Source organism: Odontesthes bonariensis, chromosome 2 (assembly GCF_027942865.1).
Source record: "Odontesthes bonariensis isolate fOdoBon6 chromosome 2, fOdoBon6.hap1, whole genome shotgun sequence".
NCBI classification, from domain to species: domain Eukaryota; kingdom Metazoa; phylum Chordata; class Actinopteri; order Atheriniformes; family Atherinopsidae; genus Odontesthes; species Odontesthes bonariensis.
Genome location: NC_134507.1, coordinates 24748634 through 24771691, shown reverse-complemented (window position 1 = coordinate 24771691; position 23058 = coordinate 24748634). Strand labels below are relative to the sequence as shown.

Genomic DNA, 23058 nt, shown 5'->3' with positions numbered 1-23058 from the left:
CATGAAATGCCCTGCTGGATTTCTCTGTACTGTATCAAACATCAGTGCTTGTGCCCCTGCCGAGACGTTAGCTATATTTTTGGATACAGAATTATAAATTTGTATTTATTCACTGTACAGCTGAAACTGAAACTTTATTGATCTCTAATAAATCTCATAACTGTATAATATCTTTATCATCACTACACATCTGACAGAAGATGCTCAGATGCACTGGCAAGGGATCCAAAAGAAACAGATAAACGAAGAAACATACACAAACAGGGAAAACTCCACAGCAATAAAACATTCATGAGGATCTTTCAATGAACAAAGGACACCAAGGAGTGTAAATACGGAGGAAAGTAACGGCAAATGCAAGGCAGGTGTGTGGCAATCTGTAAACAAAGACCAGGTTAGTAACAAGAAAGTAAATCTAATCAGAATCTAAAGGGAACAAGCTCCGACAAAGCTACCCTGAAGACAGAAATATGATGAGGCAAATACACAGAAGCGTGCCAAAAAAAACTGATAACATGAGAAAACCAACACCAATCTAACGAAAGCAGGAGATCTTAATAAAATCTTACTGAGGAGCAGGAGTAAAGAAGACTAGAATACACAACATGGAAAGCCAAATGACAAGATTAACCCTAAAACAAGGAAACAAAGAACACAGAAACCCAAACGTCCTTTTAATAAACTAATATTTTACCATCAACTGACGCCGTTATATCTTTGAAATCTTGAATCATCGTATTTGAGACCAATTAATACTTGATTCTTAATTATGTGACACATATTTCACATGTATTGAGGGCTGCCTCTGTTCCTCTAAGAAAAGCTTTAAGGTGCTTATCGAGCTCTGTGTTTGGAACAGAGCAGGAATGTCTTGAGCGCCCCTTGACTTGAAGTTTGCATTAAACCAACATGTAATCACAGCCCGAGATTAAGCGCAACATCATGATGAATACGGTCGATTCAACTGATAAACATATTTAACACCATGCTGCACCTTATTTTTCGTTCCACGCGCGCTGAGCAGAGGCAAGAGAAATGCTCCTGAAGGCAACACAGCTGATTAGATTCAAGAAGACCTGCAGGGTTTGTGGGTTTTGAATATCTCAGAAATAGAAACTCTTAAACTGCTAATGCTCCAACTGCTGTCAGCATCAGACAAGCTGCTTGTCGTCGGGTCTCTACATCAACATTTTTCAATTTGAAAGCATGCCTGTGTGATTTTTTTTTTAGAGCAATTTGACCACAGCTGTTTTCATTTTGACTTGAACTAATAGATAACGGCGGCGCGGTGCTACATTCATGTAACCCCATAGATTTTTGTCTCAGAGGTTTGGAAAGGGTAGGAATATTATGAACAATGTCCATATTAGCTGTTACTCATTATAAAATCCAGTTAAATGGGATGCGGCCCCTTTTATGGCAATCGTTTCTAAGAAGTCCCTGTTTCAGTTGATCTGCTTCCTTCCTGTTCGTGGCTATCAGTCTTTTAGCCATCGTACATCCAGTTGCAAAACTTTCTTTATGAACTTTGAACAGAGCTCCTTCAACACCACAGTTTGCAACAGATTGCAGTAAAGAGCAGAGCCAGTAATCGGACCTGGAGATTGCATAAGAGCTTCCCAAAATATCTTATATGATCTTTTAATACCAGAAGAGGATGCTCAGCTTGTCTGAAACCCTTTTATTTGTACTGTGAATATGTATTAAAGTGCCTCTTCAGCCATAATAGAAGGCAGCTACAGCAGGTGCAGAGAGTCTGTGTCAAACTGTGACCATGTTTGACAGGTACTTAAGTCAACATATGACGACCACTACGTGTTATTTTGAGTAGGACGCCATGCAGACGCCAGCGCTCAGAATAGAAGCAATTTAGAAGTTTGATCAGCATTATTTTCTACGGAAGTCAGGAAGATTTACCGTTGAGTCAGGATTCATTTTACCACCGTATATCACCGCTAGGGTGATAAATGAATGATGTATATGCCAACTAAAGTTTGAATAAAGCTTCATTCAAAGCTTCAACTGAGTCTCCTCGGGAAGAGAGTATAATTCTAAAGAATAGTCCCTCCACGAACAGCGTAGATGCACAACTGTAGTATTCGTTCATGAGGTCAAAGCTGTGTTTGCCTGGGAACTCTTCAGAGTTTTTTTTGCAGCATGTGAAAGTACAGTATTCCAGAATAATCCTGGTTGCATAAATTAGGAGCACATTGTGCAAAAGAGACTGAAAAGGAGGGATGCAGATGGTCAAAAATAATCACAAAAGGTGATGAGAAAAGGTGGAAATGGAAAAGAATAAAGAGATAGAGCAGAGGGAAAAGAAAAAAGGGAAATGAAATGGTGGTGTGGAGAGAAAGATGCAAAGGGAGCAGAGACCGGGAGAGAAGGAGACAGACAGAGAAAGACCTCTAGTAAGTAGCTTTCTCCTGGTTATTGGTTTCAGTGACTGGTCAAAACTATTCTTCTCCATTCTTCTCCTCTCTTTCTCGCCGCCACCTTTTTTCCCCCCCTCCATGGCGTGAAAGATAAAGCGGACGGGCCCAACTGTGTGGCTGGCCCTTGTTCACAGCAGTGGCCTTTTGAAGCCAATTTTCCAGCTCACGGAGCAGAGAAAGACAGGGAGAGACGGATAGAGAGAGACGGAGGGACTTGGAGGAGAGTGGAGGGATGAGGGCTGTTGAGGGTGAGCGTAAAAGGGAGGAGGGGGGGACTGGGAAGTTTCAGGCATGTGAATTAGGGTTAGAGTTGCAGTACTGATGTGAGAAAATGCACAGGCACAGTGGGATAACAGACCAAAATATTCCTGACACTTTCAGTGCTGCAGCCGAAAAGAGAACCAGACCCAAAACTGTACCAGCATGATCATTTTTAACAAAGCAGCAGAGGTCACATGACACTTTCGTGGTACAAATGATTTAGCGGTACATTGCTAAAACGTGCTTTTAACTGCAACCTTTCATTCTCCATATTAAAACTGCAGCTTTATCTGTTTTCGAGACAAACTCACACCATTAATTTATCTTCACAAACACCAATTCTTGTAATTCTAGTGTTCCAGAAGGGCAAATAAGGTCATTTTTTTTTACAGATTTCTTTAAAAAAAAATCATCTTCAACTGTATGTACTAAGCTAACAGAAGACAGCAGAAACGACACAAATACAGATCGAAGAACACACAAACTGTAAGGTGGCAGATAACAGGATGTCACACGCTTTAAAAACAGAAAAAGTATGCTCACAAACAGCCACATAAAAATGAATAAATAAAATGACTGGAATTTTTTAAAAATGAATTAAGATTATCAAATTCCAGGAAATGGCTTGTGCCAGTGTGTTTGTTTGTTGGCGAAGCAAGGAAGCATGAAGGAAGAATCATTAAAAATGTTAACTGCCTGCATAAAACTGTGTATGTTTTCCTCTCTTTCCCACCCCCCACACCACTGCATGCCGTGGCTCCACTTATCAGCATGAGGAGGAGGAGGGTGGGGGGGGCGCATACGAATTAAGACCACATAGGGAAAGAAATCAGACTTTTTTAAATACCGAGAGACTGGCTAGAAAATTGGCTTAGTGCGGCAGATAGCGAACTGAACAAAAGGAACATATATATGAGCTTGAAGTGATTGAAGTAGCTGGCGTCGCCCGATGTGTGCCCGGCGTTTGATTCCCGCTACGGCTCTTACATAAACTGCTCGCTTAATTTCACACCGCGCATCTGAAAAATGACAACAAACGCTTTCATTAGAGCGCGATGCCGCAGCCCCACGAAGAGACTTTAATGTTCTTGAAGCGAGGAGGAAGGAAGGAGGAGAGGAGGACAGGGAGGGGGGGAGGCGGGTGGGATTGAGGGGAGGCGTTCGGAGGAGACGGAGAGACTCAAACTAGGTGAAGGAGTGTGATAAATGTGGAGAGCGTTCCAAAAAAACAAGAAGCAGAAAAAAGCAGCAAACAACATCGGCTTTGATTATTTCAATATTCATGTGGCCCCCCTGCCTCCCCCACCTCCAATCCCTCCCTTATTCTCTCCTGCGTGAATTTGTTTTCCGAGCATGGAATTGGTAACGCTCATCTTTCCTCCCTTCCTCTCTTTCTCCCTCTCTCTGCTGTGGTGAATATTTTGCATATTCGAGCCGAGTTAAAGGAGTTAAGCTCGGTTTGGTAATTTGGGATCAGGGCCAGTCCTGCACCGACACAGAATTGGGTAATGGGTAGGGTTTTTGCCAGAGGCCACGAGGATGTATGTTTCAGTTAATGTGTGTGTGTGTGTGTGAGAGGGAATGTGTAGGCGTACCGCAGCTTAGCTCTCCCGCCTATTTCATATGGTGATGCATGAAGGTGCAACACAGAGGTACCACCCTTGAGGTGACTAACACACCATCCCCAATCCCATCCGTGACAACACAGGTCTCTGCTCAAATCTACAGCTTTGTTGCCACTTTCACTGCGTGTCTTGCGTGTGCCTCAGAGTTTGTAGGAAATATAAAAATAAATAGCAGGTGTTGTGATTTATGTTACTAACTTTAAGGCTTTACACCACATTCAAAGGTGTCTAAAACCTTTACAACTTCAAACTTCCATCATGGAAACTTACATAATTTGATGCCTTTCTTCGGGCTAATTGCTTTACTTGTTTTGTTTTTGCTGTGTTTCGGTATTTGCTGAAGTAATTTAGACCTAACGTAGCCTGTCTTCAGTACATTCCTGTGCCAATAATGAGAGGTGACGCAAAAAGATGACTCAATTTAGCATGTTTCATACAAAAGACCATGCATAGCCTTAAAATGATCAAGTACTTAAGAAGACAGAATGTGAACAAGCACAGTAGTTTTTACTGGATATGTGCTGCTGTGAAATCAGTGACTTGTATACGTATCTTAAATGCCTTAGGTTTTAGGCTAAATGAATGAGATGTTTAAAAAAGAAAGAGTTCTCCTTTCCATTTGGACATGATTTCCGTTGGTGAGCAGGACACAAGACAATAAGTGAGGTCAGGGACCAAACAATATTCAGTGATCTTTAATTAACTCTGCATTTATCCATCCACGTGGTTTCTGTCACTTATCCAAGTCTGTGTTGCTGTAGCAACGAGCTAACGAGCCTTGTCCAGGATCTAAAGGTGTTTAGGAAAGATGAGACATGCAATCCCAACAGTGTGATTGGAGCCTGTCATGTGACGTCATACAGAGTCCAAGCTGTAGTGTCTCATCTGAGTTTCTGCCTCATGTGAGTCAAAACTTACCAGAGAGCGACTCCGAAACATTTCATTTGCCTCTTCACACTTATATCTTGAAACAGTACTCAACCCCTGCACCCCGACACCCGACAGACTGATCTCAGGTTCTGTTATATCGTTAGTCGACTACTACTTCCTCCCAAAGAGTAAATTTATGGATTCATCATGGGCATTTGATTTGCCACCTTGAAAACAGACACAAAAGATCTCCACAAATTGATTTTGCTGCCCGATATTGCAGCAGTAATCCCACAAGAATCCACAGAACCACAGAAACTGTGACAACCAGGAATTTGTTATAGCTTCTATAACTGAGGTACTCACCCTATTTTTGTTCCTACTACAGGAACTGTGGAGCATCACAGTTCATCTTACTTAAATTCATATCTTATAGCACTTTAATTAAACTCAGTGTGCTTTATCTTGAGTTGCATTCAATTAAGCATAAACAGGGTATACAACAGACACACAACACGGCAATACAATAACTGTAAAGAAAATGACAGTATACAGTCAGTGTACTGCATTCAGTGCGTTGAAGTTAACCAAAGACTTGTAAGGACAGGAAAAGTTTTAAGTTTGGTGTTAAATGCAGATACAGTGGTGACAGTTCTCTGGTCAGCAGGCAGTACCCTTGGACTTGGATCTAATTCTGGGTTCAACTAGAAACAGACCACACCAAACAGTGTCAGCACACACTGATGAGTCAAACACATGAAAGCAGCACGGACGACGGTGTTAACACTGGTAAAAAAGCTGGCCGTGTAAATATTAGCTCCAACGATTAGGCTTAAGAAATGGAACAAAACACAGCAAAATGGACTTATGGTGAATCCGAGGCTCTCGAAATATCTTGTGAATTGGAGGAAATACAATAGAAAAGTGACTAGACTACCATCTGTTGGGTGGCTAATACGCACATTACTTCAGCAATCCTATTGGCAGCATAAATGAAAACAGACAAAAAGCTTTTGAGGGGATATTCCTCTCGGGGGAGCTTCTGTGTGAGCCCCCATTATCTAAAGGTATTCCCAAGAACTGCTGGGTCTGAAAGCACCTCAAGAAGACTGTTATAAACCTTCGCCAAGCCAACAAAACATCAATGTGATATACAAAATCAATCGAAAATCCCAGTCACTTCCTTGTGATTTGAAGAATATACTTTGGCTGTGCTTTCATACTTTCATTGTAGTCTATTAGACAACAATAACTTAACTTCAATATGAGAGCATGGCTTAATTAATTGATGTATGCCTCATATTTTTGTGTGAACAGACTATATCAGCTGAAGAACAGATGCAAGGAATTATTGTCCTTGTTCGGTTGCTGATTTATTGTGTTTATTTGTATGTATTTACTGAGAAACCTGTCAAAGCACTAAAACAAGCAGCTGGTAACTTTGTGTCTTTTATGTTTTTTAATAATAGATATATACAGGAAACGCGTGCGCGTACCTTGAGGCCTTCAGTGGGCGAGCAGCTGATCAGGACCAGGTTGTTTCTGTTGGTGTCTGTGGGAGTCCACTGCCACAGCTCCTCGCCGGGCTCGTCCAGCTTCCACCAGCAGAGCGCCACATCCTGGAGACGGTTCAGACCCACGTGTCTGTGGAGCCTACGACCCCCCCCGCCCACCACCACGCACTCCACCTGGACACAGAAACACACACAGAGCTGTCCCGTATGTGCCGAGCAGAGGTGAAACATACCTTATGAAGATGGGGAAGTTATTGGAGTGTTTCAGTGATTAATCCATTTGGTTTCACCTTGCTGGCGTGCTTTTAGCCCCCGAGGGCTCTCGCACATTCACATCTGAAGCCCCCGACGTCTTCCTTGTCCTTCCCCGATTCTGTTTTTGTTGATATCTGAGGTTGTTTTTTTGTTTTTTTTATCTTCCATTATTAATGTCTGTGAGGGTTTCGTTCTATCGGGCTTGTTGTTTCAGTGATGTGCATATTTTTGGGAAGGTCCGCCACGCTCTACGGGCCACAACAAAGAGACGCACAGTAATGAGCTCTCGTGGCGCTTCGGGGGGGTTGCGCTCGCACAGACACACATACGTGGGCTTCTGCATGTATGTACACAAACATAATTGCATAAACAAGCAGGAGCAGTGGTGCAAAAACACACTTTTATAGACTTAAAGTGCAGACAGACACACACACACACACACACACACACACACACACACACACACACACACACACACACAGCGTTCAACAATTCAGAAGCACTTCTAAAGGAGGTGAAATTACAGGTCTTACACTTTGACCCAACCCTTTCATATACACCACAGCTCATTCCCACTTCACACACACATGCGTGGACACACTCACGAGAACGATATACATACAGGCCTTTCATACACTCTTTATCTCCAGTCACACTCACTAACACAATAAAGCTGAGCTGATGGCTGACAACACATATATCCATGACCTCTTTCAGGATGCAGAAGAAGTGGCCAGGACCTGGAAGATAGTGGGAGGACGGAGGTGAAGGGGGAAAAAGAGAGAAGAATAAAGGGTGTTAATGAGGAAAAAGCTGATTGTTTGGGTTTGGGAAAGAAGAGTAAGAAGAAGGCAAGAGAGGTGACGGCAGCTTTTATGCACTGCAGCTTTAGGGGAATGAGAATAGAGGAATAAAACATGCCTGAATTAATGACTGAACGAAGGGGAAAATCAAACACATACCAGGAGAAAGAAAAGAATCTAGAATAATTGGAATTTTTTGTAATAGATCAATGAGAGGTTAGCGCCAAAACAAATCTTTGAAACCAAGAAAAAGAGCAATGAGTTGTAACATCCAAATCCCACCAACCTGACATGTCAGGAGCAGGAAATACGGGAATGTTTCCTCACAATTTAACGTGTTAGTACCAAAAAAAAAAAAAAAAAAAAAAAAAAATGGCTTCAAAGCCCAGAAACATGCAGGAATTGGTCAATTTACAAGCTGTGCTTGTAAGAGGAGATTTGAGATTCAGTGGTCCATGTCTGCCCTCCTTGCCCCCTTGGATGGGAAATATGCTTTGGACACAGAATATGCCTGAAAATGATGAAAGTACATATGATGATAAAGGGAACAAAGAGTTTCCCCGAACAGCTGAACAGGAGATCACTGACAGATTAGAAATGAAAAAGAAGGGGGGAATAAAATCAGAAAATCACTGGGTTAATAACACACTCTATCTCTCCCCCCCGTATGCCCCCTCCATCCCTACCCATCTCTTCACTCTTTTTTACTGCTGGCGTTTGCTGGTCAGCAATAATCAAAAACCACTTTCTGTGGGCCGGATTAGTTTAGCCCCCCCTCAACGCCCCCTACTCTCCCTTCTCCAGCTTAGCCCACTGGACCAGGGCGATGTGTGTGTGTGTTTGTGCGTGTGTGTGTGTGTGTTTGTTGAGGGGGATGGGCAGCTGAGTGTGCGTCGCACGTGTATATGCTGCAGGTTATATGCATGCATGTGCATGCACACCGACAGAGGCGTGTGCAGTGGGGAGTGGTGGTGGTGATGAAGGGGGTGTCTTATCAGGACTTTGCTGCTGGAAACGGATGCACTGCAGAAACGATTGCTTTCAGACACACACGCGTATCACGACGCACGCGCCCACACACGCACCTCAACAAAAGGGCCTGGCAGTAATGTGATAATGCTAGGGTTAGCGGTTAGCCAGCTACTGGAGGAGGACATAGTGCAGCTCTGTTTTAAGGGGAAGAGCATGATGAGATCTATTACGAACATCCACAAAACATCTCCGGATCAGACTGAGCTCTACGCATGCTTATATGAGAGATTAATACACATAAACAGGAAAGATGAAGAGTTACATTTGAATTTAAAGACTTAAAGATAAGTGTTTTTAAATATTTGCACAATACGTCAGCAAAGCAACGGTATTCTCGTCTGTTGTTTCCAGGAAAATATCGAAAAATATTGAAGAATCATTCTGGATCAGACAAAATATTGTATTTTTAATGTGAAAAGAAACTTTTTCTCAAATGGAATCAGGCCACTTGTTCTGACCAATCAGAGCAGGCCGACCTTACTGGGGCGGGGACAGCCTCTCTAACTTTTATTTCTTATAGGAAATATGTATTTTTTCCACTTAAATCTTTATTTGAAGAGAAAAAGGATACAAACAATTATTTCCCAGGATGCTTATCCTAAACCTACTCTGGATATACTAAGACTTTGAGGTATGAACTGAGGTTGGGAAACACCCCTTATGTAAATACAGTGTCCCACTGAGATAGATTCAGTTTGTGGTGAGAAAATAGTTAACTGCTATTCTGCACACTCAAATCCTTACCAATGTAAAGCTGTCTTTTGTGGTTTTACAGTTTTTGAAGCTTTAAAGCTGGTACTGTATGTTCCTGTTTCTCTGTCGCATGGTTTTTGCTGCTGACTTTAGGACTTTAGGTTTATTTATTCCAATAGGAGACATTCTGACCAGCTCTTTTGCTCCATACTGGAAATACTCTTCACATTTTTCACACATGTAAAAGTTCTGGCGTTAAGCTTTGTACAAGACCTGTCTGCATCTCTGCAAATTTAAACTACCTACATGTAAATTTCAATGTTTAATGACAAAAAGAAAACAATCCACATCCAAATCTACTTTCATCCAGTCACATCCTTTTCACAGCACTCAAATCTGTCCCACTCAACGCGGAACTTCTGTAACATTTATCCTGACAGCACAGCTTGTGATGTGGCAACTTGTTGTTGTATTGTGCCTGCTGGAGGAGCTGTGATAGAACTGTACTATCTTTAATTTTAAAGAGCCTGATTTCACGAGACAGTGATCCAAGAAAAACATTTTAGAAGTGTTGCAAATCAGGCGGGCTGAAGAAAGCGACTGGCAGTGATACAGGTTGACTTGTCAACACTTCTTTTTTTCCACGGCTTTGTTCTGATCTCCTTTTTTAAACTCGTTTCTTCCTCATAATTGTCAACCTAAAAGCACACAGACAGCACACACACACACACCATCAATGTGCTCCACTGTACCTTGATTTCAGAAGGTGAGAGTTTGTCTGTTCGCCTGCCAGTCTCCGGGGAATCCTGGCTCTTTTTGTTCAGGTAGACTGCAGCCACTTGGCTCTGCTCCAGGAAGGACAGCAGAATCAGCCGATCGCTCAGCACCGCTTGGGATGACATCACCACACATAATGTCATGATTCAAAACAAAAAGGACAACAACGGCTCGATGCTGTTCAGATCAACCTCTAAAATCTACTCATTGCTACTGTGATAAAAAGAAAATTTAGATAAAAAGAATCGATGTTCGATTTTAATCTTCTGAAAACATCTTCAATTGAAGAAACAACCCAAAGAATTTACATCATTTTGCTTTTATTGGCAACTGTTAACCACAATTTGGAACACAGAGGTGACTAAGACAGCCTTACAAATCCGTCTGGATAGTTTTTTTTTAGAATAGTATTTTTACAATGATTTTAAAAAGCTTTTGTAGGTTTCCACTCGATTAGCAGTCTATAATTGCTCATACCTGGTTACATATTGCCATGTGAGGGGAGAAGACTCTGTGGAAGGTTTGCTTACTGAGTTATAAAGCTGATTTATCAGCTCATCCTGGTAAAAGACGTGCAAGTTAGAGGAGATTCTTTCTGCTTTTCAGCTTGTTGCAGAGTTGTATTTGTCTTTCAGACATTTTGATCAAACACTGTTGAATGTTTAAACTCTCCTTCTGCAGAGCTTTTAGGGAACTTTTAATCTAATATGTTTTCCTCATCAGTGCTGACTTTTGTAGATGATTTCTGTGTCTCACAGCCTTGTTACCTTCCTTCTCCTTTCCTTTCCACCTAGTTTACTCCTTTTCTCTGCAGTGCTTGCTGACTTCTTTGTAGGTCTTAGCTTCCTGTCAGTGCACTGAAGGCTGTAGGGCCTTTTTTGTGGTAGAAGAACACACTTGATCCTGTTCAACTCTTCAGGAGCTGCATGGAAACGCTGATTAGCAATTAAGCCCCCCTCTCCTTCAAATTAATCTGTTTATGAAACCAATTAAATGGAAAGGAGGGGGTTGTTACACATGTCTTTCAGATATCCTGCTTTGAGTTGAATGAGTGAGGCTGCACCCCAAGATTTAAAAAAAATTTAAAAAATATATAACCGTCAATTAACCATGACGTGTGTATTTATAAACAGGAGGTTATTGGTTTGATTATGCTTCAAATCATCCTGTTGTGTGACAATTTGAAATTAATATGCAAATATACAGAAAGGATGGGAGAAAAAGCTTGCAAACACAGAAACTAGCACCTTAAATCAGGTCATTTGAGTCAGTCTGTCGGAGCTGGATTATGAAGCATTTGTAACAAAAACTGGTTCAAAGCTTAAACTATTAAAAAAAAACATACAGCCATTAACAAAGCCTTAGATTTCCGAAACAACGTTTAATGCAATAGTAAGCATCTTTGTGATAGATTACAAACAAATCAAGTTAAATGCAGTTTAGTATTGATCTCTATGGGTGTCTATAAACGGGATTAAGATTAATCCCATTCTTTTCCAAATGAAGGAGCGGATCTGAAACCAGGCTGTGGCCCAATCTGGGACCAGGTGGCTGATGTAGCATTAAGGGCCAGACCTGCATGACCCATCCCTCCCAGACACCCACACTCAGAGGAGCTGTGCTCGTGGTGCATACATGCAAAGTACCCACACAGTCACACGCACAGATAGCTCCATATGCATTTATACATGCATGCCTGCAACACAGACAAACGCGTTCACGCCTACATGCGAAAATCTCCCACGTGTTAAAGTACACACAGGGTGTCACCACATACACACACACACACACAGACAAAGACACACACACATGGAGTTCCCTAAATCCATTTAATGCCATCTCCTCTGCAGCATGTTGACATAAGAGGCCAATGGGCTTAAGCAAAGCACATTTAAACATGGGTAAATGAAACCCGCTATGAAAAATCACTTAAGGATGCTTAATCGTGGAGCATATGCGCAGCTTGGCCCAGCCACCGGCCAAAGGAAGCCGGTAATACTTTGATGGTGTAAAATATTTGTAATCTGCTGCTCGGCATGATGCAATCAGAGCTCGCGGTGGAAACCCGGTGGTAACTGGCATTCAGGCTGCAAAGTTTAACACAGAACAGTGAGCCTGCCTCCCGAAACACAAAACAGACCCGGCTGCTGTTGCTTCTCGTCTCAAATGTGCAAAACAAACCAGGCCTGGCGTTTAGTTGAATCCATGCAAATCAGAAAAAGGGATTTTCTTCTGCGTTCGAACGCTCGCGACCTCTTTCTGCTTTAGAAAGTTGTCAAATCCCGTTTTGGAAAATGAGAATGAATTCTGTCATTACACAGTGGCTTACAGTTTAATTTAAGATTCGACTGGAGCTGCAATGTTTAGTCAATCAATTGCCTTAGAAGAGCAAATGAATAAGCAAGTATGGTTTCAGTTATTTCTCATGCAATGGTGTCAAATATTTGCTGGGTTTGGCCTCTCACATGAGGATTTCCTTCGTGTTTTTAATGCAATATGACATTTTTTTTGGTTGGATGAAAAAAAAGCAATTAAAGTTTTAGGTTTGGGAATATATTAGACGACTCATTGGGAAAGTAGTTCCCAGATTATTCGATAACAGGCCGAGACCGAATATACAGGTATAATGAAACGTTAATAATAATTAATTCCTCCCCCACACTCACACACAGAGGTGACAACTTGATTGTAATTGTAAACAGTTTCATTAATTGTGGCTTGTAAACGTGTTGGACGGTGCGATCTGGTCTGGCTCTCTGCTCTAATTGTCTCAGGCTAATTTAACAAGTGGCAGATGTGAGAACCTCTAACCTCATACAACACCCCCCCCCATCCACCCCCACCCCCACCACCAAACACTCACACACACACACAATCCCCGGAACCCACCCTCTCACAACCATTACTCTAATAATTAGTGCCTCTGAGGCTTTGAATGGAGCGCGGCAGGAGGTGAGTGTGTACCTGTGTGCGTGCGTCATCTTGCGTGTGTGCGTGTGTGTCCTGGCTCATTTTTTTGTGTGTGTAAATGTGAGTGGACAAACAGAAAGTGTTTTTCGGTCTATGTAAAAGAAAAAGAGTGTGCGTCAGTAATTACATATGTATGTGTGCGAGGGAGTGTGTGTGCACTATGGGGGCTTTATCAAGTGTCTGGAGACCCCAGGCGGAAGTAGGGAGGGCGGTGTTATGAACAAATAATTGATACAGAAAGAAAGAAATAATTAGCAGATTTGGGCCGGTGTCCACGGCCTCTTATTCTCTCCTGCCAGGTCTGCAGAGCGAGGGAGAGCAGCGCGAGGGGGGCGGCGCTCCCTGGAGGAACGCGCGATGGAGGAAAAACACTGATGGATGCTCTTAAGGGAAGGCCCCTGGACACAAGCAGCACAAAAGGATTTGCCCGCAATTAGCTAGCAGAGTCGCCTGGCTCACCTGTGGCACCTGTTATGTGTGTGAGTCGCCGCCTGTGTGAGAGTGTTTGTGTGACAAAGCGTTGAGGAGAGAGCACAGTGTGTGTGGGGGCTGCATGTGGGGTGAGCAGGGGCAAGCACACAGTCAGAAGTGTGTGGCAGATAGCCTCATGCATTCTGAAATACGAAATATTTGAATGAAAATGTGTCAAAATGTATTTGTTTGTTTGTCTGAGACCGTGGGCAGACATTTGTCTGCCCTCGTGACTCATTTCTAAACCATAATTAATTTTAACTGAGTGAAAAAATTGCAACAATAAAGGAATTTTTAACCGCAGAAATGGGCATGTTGGTTGCATCGACTCTGATTCGCATCAACAGCAAGAATTTAAATATGTTTTATAATGTAAAAGTACATTAAAGTCCAATCAGACGAATCTAAAATGAGACTTGGCCATTAAAATTGAAAATGTGTGTCTGTGAGGTTCAAACTTTGGGAGTAACAGATTTGATTTTATGTTTTTAAGCTTGGTGTTGTGCATACAGGGGATGGAAATTCTGTCATTCCTCAGTAAAGGCCCTATTTTCAGTTGTTTTTCGGTGTAACTGTTAAATAGAGGAAATAAAACATTTTCAAGTGGTCCCATATTGTGTAAGATACACTTGAAATGTAATAAAACAAGCCACTCACGCATGTCAAAGTTAAAAAGTTTATATTTGTTACTACAGACCCAGGTGCAATCCTGTAAAGGACGCCCACGGTTATAAATGTTTGTGTTTATGTTTTAATTTTTATGCATCTTCTTTTTCAGTGTTTGTGTTATAAGATGGTTACATAAAGGAGAAATCAAGCAGAATCCATGACCATTTATTTTATCTATAGTAGCCTCAAAGAGAAACCCCTGAAATAAATTAATTAATCAAATGGCACAGCTAAATATTCAGCATGCTTATGTGCGCAGCTATGTCGAGTTACGGTCACAGTTTGACTCTAAATCATTCATGTCAGAGTGCGTCAGACTCTGAAACACCAGGTGCCGATACGACACCTTTCAGCTTGTTAATATCTGGCTTTTTCTGGTTGTACTGTTACATCAAACTGGTACCGAGTCGGGCGGTGCATTGGACAGCTTTATAGCTCTGTTGAGTTTGTTGCTTTATTCTTTATGGCAAATGAGATGCTCGCTGTTGTTGTAGCGTTATTCTCGGGGTCAAAGTTCAGGCGGGAAGTGTGGCGCGTGCACAGAGCATCTTCACTGATTTGAGCCCGATTGAACGTGCTGAACATGTGGGTTAAAATGTGACTCCTAACCACATGATCTGGTTGTGTTAGTCCAACTTTTCCTATGATTTCAGACTGACACGATTTAAAATGTTTACATGTATCTTACATGAGTTTACAGAAGAGGTGCTTCACACGGTCTGTTGGAACTGTAAAAGGTGTATTTATGCTATTTTTTGCCCTATTCAAAATGCTCATGATGCTCAAAATGGAGTAAAGACAGTGTTTATATCCTTTTTTAAGGGTTAATAGCCACAACCTCAGCTTGTTCAAGTCCTTCTGTGAAAGTTTTGCAGGGGTGGCTCAACATTCTGTTGCCCCCATTTGGAAAAGCACAAAAACGAGCCACTGTTTGGTTTTAAAAGCAGCATTTTTTACTATATGTGATACTCTGAAATGCTCCTCCACACTCCTACAGGTGTGCACTGTTGTCTTTGTGCAACAACTGGCCTCCCAAGAGGTTTCAGAACAAGACTGTCTGTGTGAGACCTTAGTAGACATGTAAAAATCTGTCATTTTTAAAAGTTCAAGCATCGTTACTCTGCTGTGAATGTGTCAGTATGATGGAGTTTAGTCACCTTCTTGCTCAATATGGGCAAAAACTGCAAAGATTTTTGTGCCTATCATTAATAAACACCACATTACAAGTAGGGCCGAGATTGAAAAATGTGCGGAAATTTCCTTTAGGTGACACTCTCGTGCATGTTCCTATGACTCACCGTCAGACACAGTCTTGGCTGGTAGTCGGCCCACTAACGTGCGGTCTATACACACTCGATCGAGCTGAGGTCCGCTGAGGGTCAGGGTCACCAGCACTCCACTGCTCAGGATCACCTGCAGGTGTCACAGATGCAGTGGTTGAAGTTTGTTCCACTCGATAAAGTCTTTTAGTTAGCGTTTGAGCATGTTTGACAGCTAAATGTTGTTTAAGAATAGAGATCAGAGGGAAGGAGATGGATCAGAACAAGCTTAGAAGTAAATTAAGGAGGAGGCATAAATGAGATCCTCAGGCCAAGAAAGGATCCTTTTATTTTTTACTGACACATTAAACACTAATCTGACACTAATTCCATATATGCTGTTTAATGTAAATACTGTTAATGTTTCATTAACAGCATTTAGCATTTTTCATCTCCACGTATTAAATATTATATTTCCACTACATCTTCTACATTACACTACCATCTCTTATACATATTAGTACTTAGTTTATTCTTTATTTACTTAGTTTATTTCTAGGTTTTTCTTTATTATTTGTACATATGTATCTTTTAGGCTTATACAAAAGAGCTAAATTTCTTTTCTATTCGTGCATGTAACTGGCCAATAAAGCTGCTTCTAATTCTAGTTTTTATACATTTTCAAACAGGTCTGAGCAAAATCTTTACAACTAAAACTAAAAAAGAAAAACAAATTCTATCTGCACTTAAAAATGACTGAATGAAGAGTTTCTTTTAGTTGAAATCTCTCACTGAATTTAGAGTTTTTGAGGCATCTGGAGAAACTGATTTGTGATGTTGTTTTAAAAACATCAACAAACTTCAAAAATGCAGTTTGACATCTTAAAAAATGATCATGGCTCCTAGTTTTGCTGAAACAATTCTCCACCCAAATCTGAAGCTTGAGTTTCAAAACTTAATCATATTTTAACTACTGATTTTATCTGATTTTCTTCTTTCTTTCTTTTTTGTTTAAAATTTAAATCGTGCTTTTTATTTCTACTGTTTTAATGTATCTGTAAAGCACTTTGAATCACCTTGTTGTTGAATTGTGCTATATTAATAAACTTGCCTTGCCTTGAAGCTGTTGGGTTAAAGAGATTTTTACATTTTTACAAACGTGGGTTTTTGTTTTTCCTTGGTCCAGAAACATGGAAATTAGAATTATGGCTTGACTGGGAAAGTCTTTAAAGGATAAGACCGGTTTTTTGACATTGGGCCCTTGATTTCACATTATAGCATGATGTTCTACTCACCCCTGCTTGTTGTTTGTCATTTGGAGCTGTTCCGAAGATATTCGCGAGGCGTCTGGCTGCTCTCTTGAGATATTCGGCCATGAAACGGTTTCCTATGGGCAAGCTCATACAGGCACAAACTATGCTGTTTATAATTTATTAATTACTCTACACTAGCACTGATAACGTGGAGGTGCGTCGCTTACTTAAAAAAATCCGGGTTATTGTAATTTTGATTTTTTTGTCGTAAAGTGGGTGTTACTGACGTCATCGTCGTGCTACTGCCACAGGCAGCCCACAGACCTGCTGCCTCTTTATTCATTCGGCTAAAATTCAAAATTAGTAACCCGGATTTTTTTAAGTAAGCGACGCACCTCCACGTTATCAGTGCTAGTGTACAGTAATTAATAAATTATAAACAGCATAGTTTGTGCCTGTATAAGCTTGCCCATAGGAAACCGTTTCATGGCCGAATATCTCAAGAGAGCAGCCAGACGCCTCGCGAATATCTTCGGAACAGCTCCAAATGACCAACAACAAGCAGGGGTGAGTAGAACATCATGTTATAATGTGAAATCAAGGGCCCAATGTCAAAAAACCGGTCTTATCCTTTAAGCTTTAAATGATTTGATAATCAACAGTCTGATCAAGCCTTTTATTTGAGGCCAGGTCTGGACCAGCTGAGAGGTGTCTGAGTGTGTTGGGAGAAGAGTGTACCTGGCAGCAGTACTTGTTTCTCCATCTGGTTTGGATGCAAATGTTGGTCTGCAACAGCTCCTGAGTGAGCAGAGAGGACAGAGAAATGGAGATACACAATACAGTTCATAACGAGAAGGCACAGCTGACGCCGCTTTGTAGCAGAGAGGAACACAGAAATGGGTTTAAACATTTAAATCATGTGAAAGTTATGTGTTTGCTTCCACAAGAGCCAATAAATAGTTAGCAACATATCAAAGTTCCCAGTGTTGCTCTTGTGTTTAGTTTTGGTAGCACACAGCCATGGACACACTGGAAAAAATGCCCCTCCGTAAGAGTAAGAAAAACAACAATTACAAGATGTTTTTGCTTGAAATAAGCAAAAAAATCTGCCAATGGAACTACTGAAAATCGGCTTGTCAAAATTTCTTGAAATAAGATGTAATATTTAGGACATTTGAGATAAAAGTGATCTTGAAAATAGCTTAAAAACCTCTTCAAATGTCAAAAAAAGCTTGTTTCATATGAAATCAGACTCAAAACCATTTGTTTTCAAGACTTTTTCATTTAACAAGATATTCCAGATGTATTGTCTTCAAACAAGTCCCTATATCTGGCTGAAATAGTACTTGTTAGGCAGTTGTGTCTTATATTAAGTGTAATGAGATATTTTGACTAGAAATGAGACAAATATACTTGGCAAGACTTTGATTTTTTTCCAGTGCACTTGCCACCACAGGTGGTCACTGCAGCAGCTCCTCCTCAGAGGGGAGGGAGAGACTTGGAAAAGGATGCAGGTAACGACTGCTTGTGTGCATGTGTGTGTCTGTGTGTGTGTGTTCGAGTGTAAGGTCAGTCATTCCAGCCACATTCCAAACCCAGCTGGGGAGATTGGATGGGAGGAGAGAGGGACGAAGGAGGAGGAGGGTGGGTGTGGAGGTGAGCTGGGCTGTTTCTGGTTTCAGACAATGGTTACGGGTGAGAGGAGGGAGGTGGATGGGTGGGGAGTGTGTGCATGTGTGTGTGTAACAGCCACAGACAGGTTCCAGCAAACAAAGCTAGGTCTGTACAGCCACAAGTACAGAGGGGGAGAGGGGAGGGGTGACTGAGGGGAGAGTGGAGGGAAGGAGGAGGAAGAGGAGGAGGGAGGAAGAGAGGGGATGAGGGGGAAGCCTGCAGCCCCCTGATCCCCTCAAATATCCCCCTCGATGACAGAGTTCGGTCGAAAGAGAGGTGATGAGAGAGCGGAGGGGGAGAGGAGAACAAACGGGAACGACAGGGAGAGTGAAGGCAGAGGGAGAACAGACAGAGAATGCCCCTATTTGTTAATCAATCGGCCGTTTCGGAAAGGGAAAACTCCAAAAATCCCCAAGGGAGGAAGAGGCCAGGAGGGACGGTGGAGAGTTGGTGGGGGCTGAACATAGGGAGGCGGTTACCTCCAACTCCTTCAGCGAATCGCGTAGCTTTTCTGGTCGGCGGTTCCTGGGGGTCCACGAATAGCCTCGAGCTACGGAGGAAAAAGACGAGAAGAGTCAGGAGCTCATGTGACTTAACGTTTAAACACTGACAGAAGAGAAATATCCTTTGAAAAAGGCACTCATGGGAATTCAGAAGAATGTGGGAACTAAATATGGAAACAGTAAAATGTTTGACCTCTGTAACTTTGCTGTTATAGAGATCCAAGTATGAAAAAAGGAATAAAAGGTGATGTGGAATGAAGAGATGCAGGTACAGGTGCTTTCACAGGGCAGTTAATAAAGAGTCTTCATGAATGTTAGCTCAATTTTCACCAAATCCTGAGTCCATGCTCATGCCGAGAGGATTGGATTAAATCGATTTTTTTCACCCAAACTGATTACCATCTGGTTTTTGACAAGCAACTTCACTCCTGGAGTATAACCAGCAATATATTACCTACCAATGAAAATAACAAGAAATCAATGAATAAAGAAAAATTCAACAGCTCTACTGATATCTAAATATTTACTTTGCAAAACTAGTTTTGCTTTTATCTCCTCAACGTCATTCTCCAAAGGATAATTAGAAAAATAATTCTCATTTAACCAACTTTCCAAAGTTCGTAAACATGAATCACATTAGTTATTTGAGTTATTTTTAAAGGAAAAACTACATGAACCAAAGTTGTATAGCCTATGTAGTGTGTGATGTCCTTCCTCTTTAAAAATATCTACAACTAAGTACGAGATCACACACAAAACACGCAGCAATAACTATAGTACAACAAAGTTACCATAAAACTAAGTAATGAGCACCAGATTTATGACCAAAATTACTTCTAAATTACCTCTTTCAACAATTTTGACCTACAACCTTGATTAAAAGAGCCATCTTAGACCTGACGGCTTTCTGGAAACAAAGTAGAAACTTTTGCTATGTTGCATCGGGTCGTAGTGGGTTAAAAGCTGTCAGAACACGGCTTCAAAACACCCTCAGTTATGATCCATTTTAAGTCCTCTTATTAAAGAGTTACAGTGTTTAAAAAAAGAAAGCCATCTCGCCAGTTGAGGCTTTAAGTAGGAGTTCTTTATGATGATCTCCCCAAGAGTCATTTAACCAGAAACATCACTACAAAGCAACCGCGGATCCCAGTTATTCAGGCATTCGTGGATAAATAATAAAACAATCTAAATTTTATACATTGTAAATAATCAGTAGAGATCAGTAAATACAACCACTGACAGAATGCACACTGCTCACTCTTATTACCAGTAGCTACAAGAGTTGTTTACATTTTTCTTTCCAAAGCAAAATTTTCCACTGAAAGCAAAATGTCACTTCAAAACCAACAGCTGATCCTCAAGGAGAAGCAAATATTTAATCGTGAGGACCTGTGGTGCTTTTGGAGTTATCTCCCAAATACAACCACACAGTTTGCAGCACATATCTCAACACGAGCCACACCGAGGCCCCATCATTTTAATTTCCCAGCCCTCCATTTTCCTCCTCCATCTCTAGTGGTTAAACAGAGGAAAGGAAGCATATAGGCGGGGAAAAAAAAAAAAACAGCTAATTGAAATTGTGCATCTGCTTCTGCCCACATATATACAAGAAGTTCAGTGGGAGAGAAAAAGAAAAGGAGGATGGAAAGAGCTGCTGCTTTCCATGAGGTGCAATCGCTCTCCTATCTGTTTATTTTAGTCTCTCTTTCCATGCTTACAGATACCAACCATTAAGGAGAGGAGTTCTCTATTAAGAATGAGAGGGAAGAGGCGGTAAACAGATGCATGCAAATGAGGGGTGGCGGGTGTGGGGGTCAGGAGAGAGGGGAGGGAAGGGAGGGCAGGGGGATGAGTGTTCGTCTCCTGATAAGGGTGTTTGTATTCCACTACTGGGTGAAAAGCAGAGAGGGAGGGAGTGAACAGAGGAAGTAGGACAGTTGAGAGACTTGGGCAGTGATTTCTGGAAGATGGACATCCACTGGTGAGATGATTAGGGCCCAAACTCACACAAACCGGGTGGATATGAAGAATAAAACTGCCTAAATCCCTCTTTGAGTTTCGGTGTTGGAAACTTACCTTCGCAGAATTGGAGTTTCTCATTGTAGTAGTGATGCTCCAGGGAATTTGCTGGAGGGTGGGAGGAGAGAAATAAAGAGGCCACATGAATGGGTTCATTTGAATGCATTAAAGCAACACAGCTCACAAGATAAGTGAGTCTGGTCTTTCTTTATAATCTAGATAAATAAAAACAGAGAACTAAGCTGGAGCTCAAACATCCCCTTTAGTTCCAAGGGGGAAATGTTGGCAAAGTGCGACCCATAACCATGCCTCGTGGCCTGGCTGCCCCGAGCAAGAAAGTGGCCAGTCTGGTGGCTGGCCTCTCTGGCAGGCAGGAACACCTCCAGGATTAGTAGTATTAATCAGATAAGGGGGTGAAGGGCCAGACAGGCCCAGACATGGGCACCTGCTCTGGGGCTGGATGAACAGGGCAGGGTGGAGGGGGGTTGGCGTTGGCCGCTGGGGACCCCCATAGCCGCTCCAATGAGCCTAGGTCTCCCTCTAGTGGGGGAACATTAAACATTTCAGATGAGTAAACAGAAACCACAAAAGATAAATCCCCAGCTTTGTTGATTTAACAGAAGCTGATATCCAACTTTTTAGCGTGAAACAAGACACAAGCAGCCAAAAATGTTGTCTTCAAACAATGAGTCCTGCATGACAACAAGTCATTGTACCAGAGTTAAACAGAAAGTAGGCCGATCTCATTCACAGAGAACCTCGCCATCAGTTAAATTGTTATCAAACTAAACCCTCAAACTTTTCTGATTAAGATGATTTTTTGAGTAAAGAAACAGTAAAAGAAACTGATTTTGTTTTTCTCTTGTAGGCAAATACTCTGAAAATGTCTAAAGCTACAATTTCAGAAGCTTTTAGAGCCAAATAAACTAAGAATCTTTACATAAACCAAATATCTGTTTTGAAATAATTTTTTATTTTATTTTGTTTTACACAGGCTCAGCACACACATATTCTGCTTCACCTATTCAAACCCAAAGGCATAAAAAATAGAGAAAACACCAAATTTGTTATAATCCAATGTAATCTACTGTATATGCAATCAAATCATGACCTGAGCAAACGTTACAATGCTATGTGAGAGTGTTATGATACTTTTGGATTGTCATTCTGCTCCCCTGCTCTGCCTCCTTCTTCGCTCCACCTCCCTCCACTCTGATATCAAGCCACACTTTAGTAATCCTCCAAATGAAAGGATTTGGGAGCAGGAGCATCGTCTCTCCACTGAAGATTGGAATGAAAGAGGAGGCAGCTTCTCAGATGAGAGGGAAAGGAGAGAACCCCGTGATGAGAGAAAGAAGAGACGGCACAGGGAGACTCGCTGTACCCAAAATGAGACAAAAACTAAATACACATGTGTGAGATTTTTAAAAAATTAAGACAGACAGAAGGAAATGAATGCATGAGAGAAAGAAACATGGGATATTAGATGAAGGAAAAGATACAGAAAGTAAGAAAGAGATACTAAAAAACAGGAAGAAGATGATAAGACAAAGATTTTAATGAATGCATCATGCTACAAACTGTCATATCAACAAATAGGATAGGATCAATTAAAGCTGGGCAATTCAGATTCTGTGTAAATGCTGGATCAAATATGTATAAAATAAATGAAAATGACAAGAGTGGATCATTCCTGACCCATTGGACTTCAGCTCCATGATTATTATTATAAAATTAGAAAGAGCCAAACATTTCCCTCAGAAGTAACTGAAAATATAGCCAAAAATGGAGCGAATATTGTGTCTTTTTACCTATTCTGCAACCAGGTTTGCTTTTTATATGGTTACAATGTGTTTTCTTGATATGTTCCATCAGTGTGGCTCACAAAAATGAATAAATAAATAAATGTGCCTTAGATTAAAGTTCAGGTGCACAGGCTAAAAAGTTCCTTAAATGTGCTCTTTGTAGAACAAAT

At 41.4% G+C, this 23058-nt stretch overlaps 1 protein-coding gene across 1 annotated transcript in view; it reads right to left on the bottom strand.

The window, feature by feature from the left end:
* Positions 1-23058, bottom strand: part of wdpcp (WD repeat containing planar cell polarity effector) — a 91221-nt gene that overhangs the window by 38605 nt on the left and 29558 nt on the right. Inside the window, exons 7-12 of the mRNA XM_075480443.1 lie at positions 21141-21191; positions 19041-19111; positions 17626-17685; positions 15674-15788; positions 10241-10377; positions 6688-6879 (exon numbers count right to left, since the gene is read on the bottom strand). Of these exons, the coding sequence (XP_075336558.1) occupies positions 6688-6879; positions 10241-10377; positions 15674-15788; positions 17626-17685; positions 19041-19111; positions 21141-21191 (626 nt within the window). The remainder of the gene's footprint in view (positions 1-6687; positions 6880-10240; positions 10378-15673; positions 15789-17625; positions 17686-19040; positions 19112-21140; positions 21192-23058) is intronic.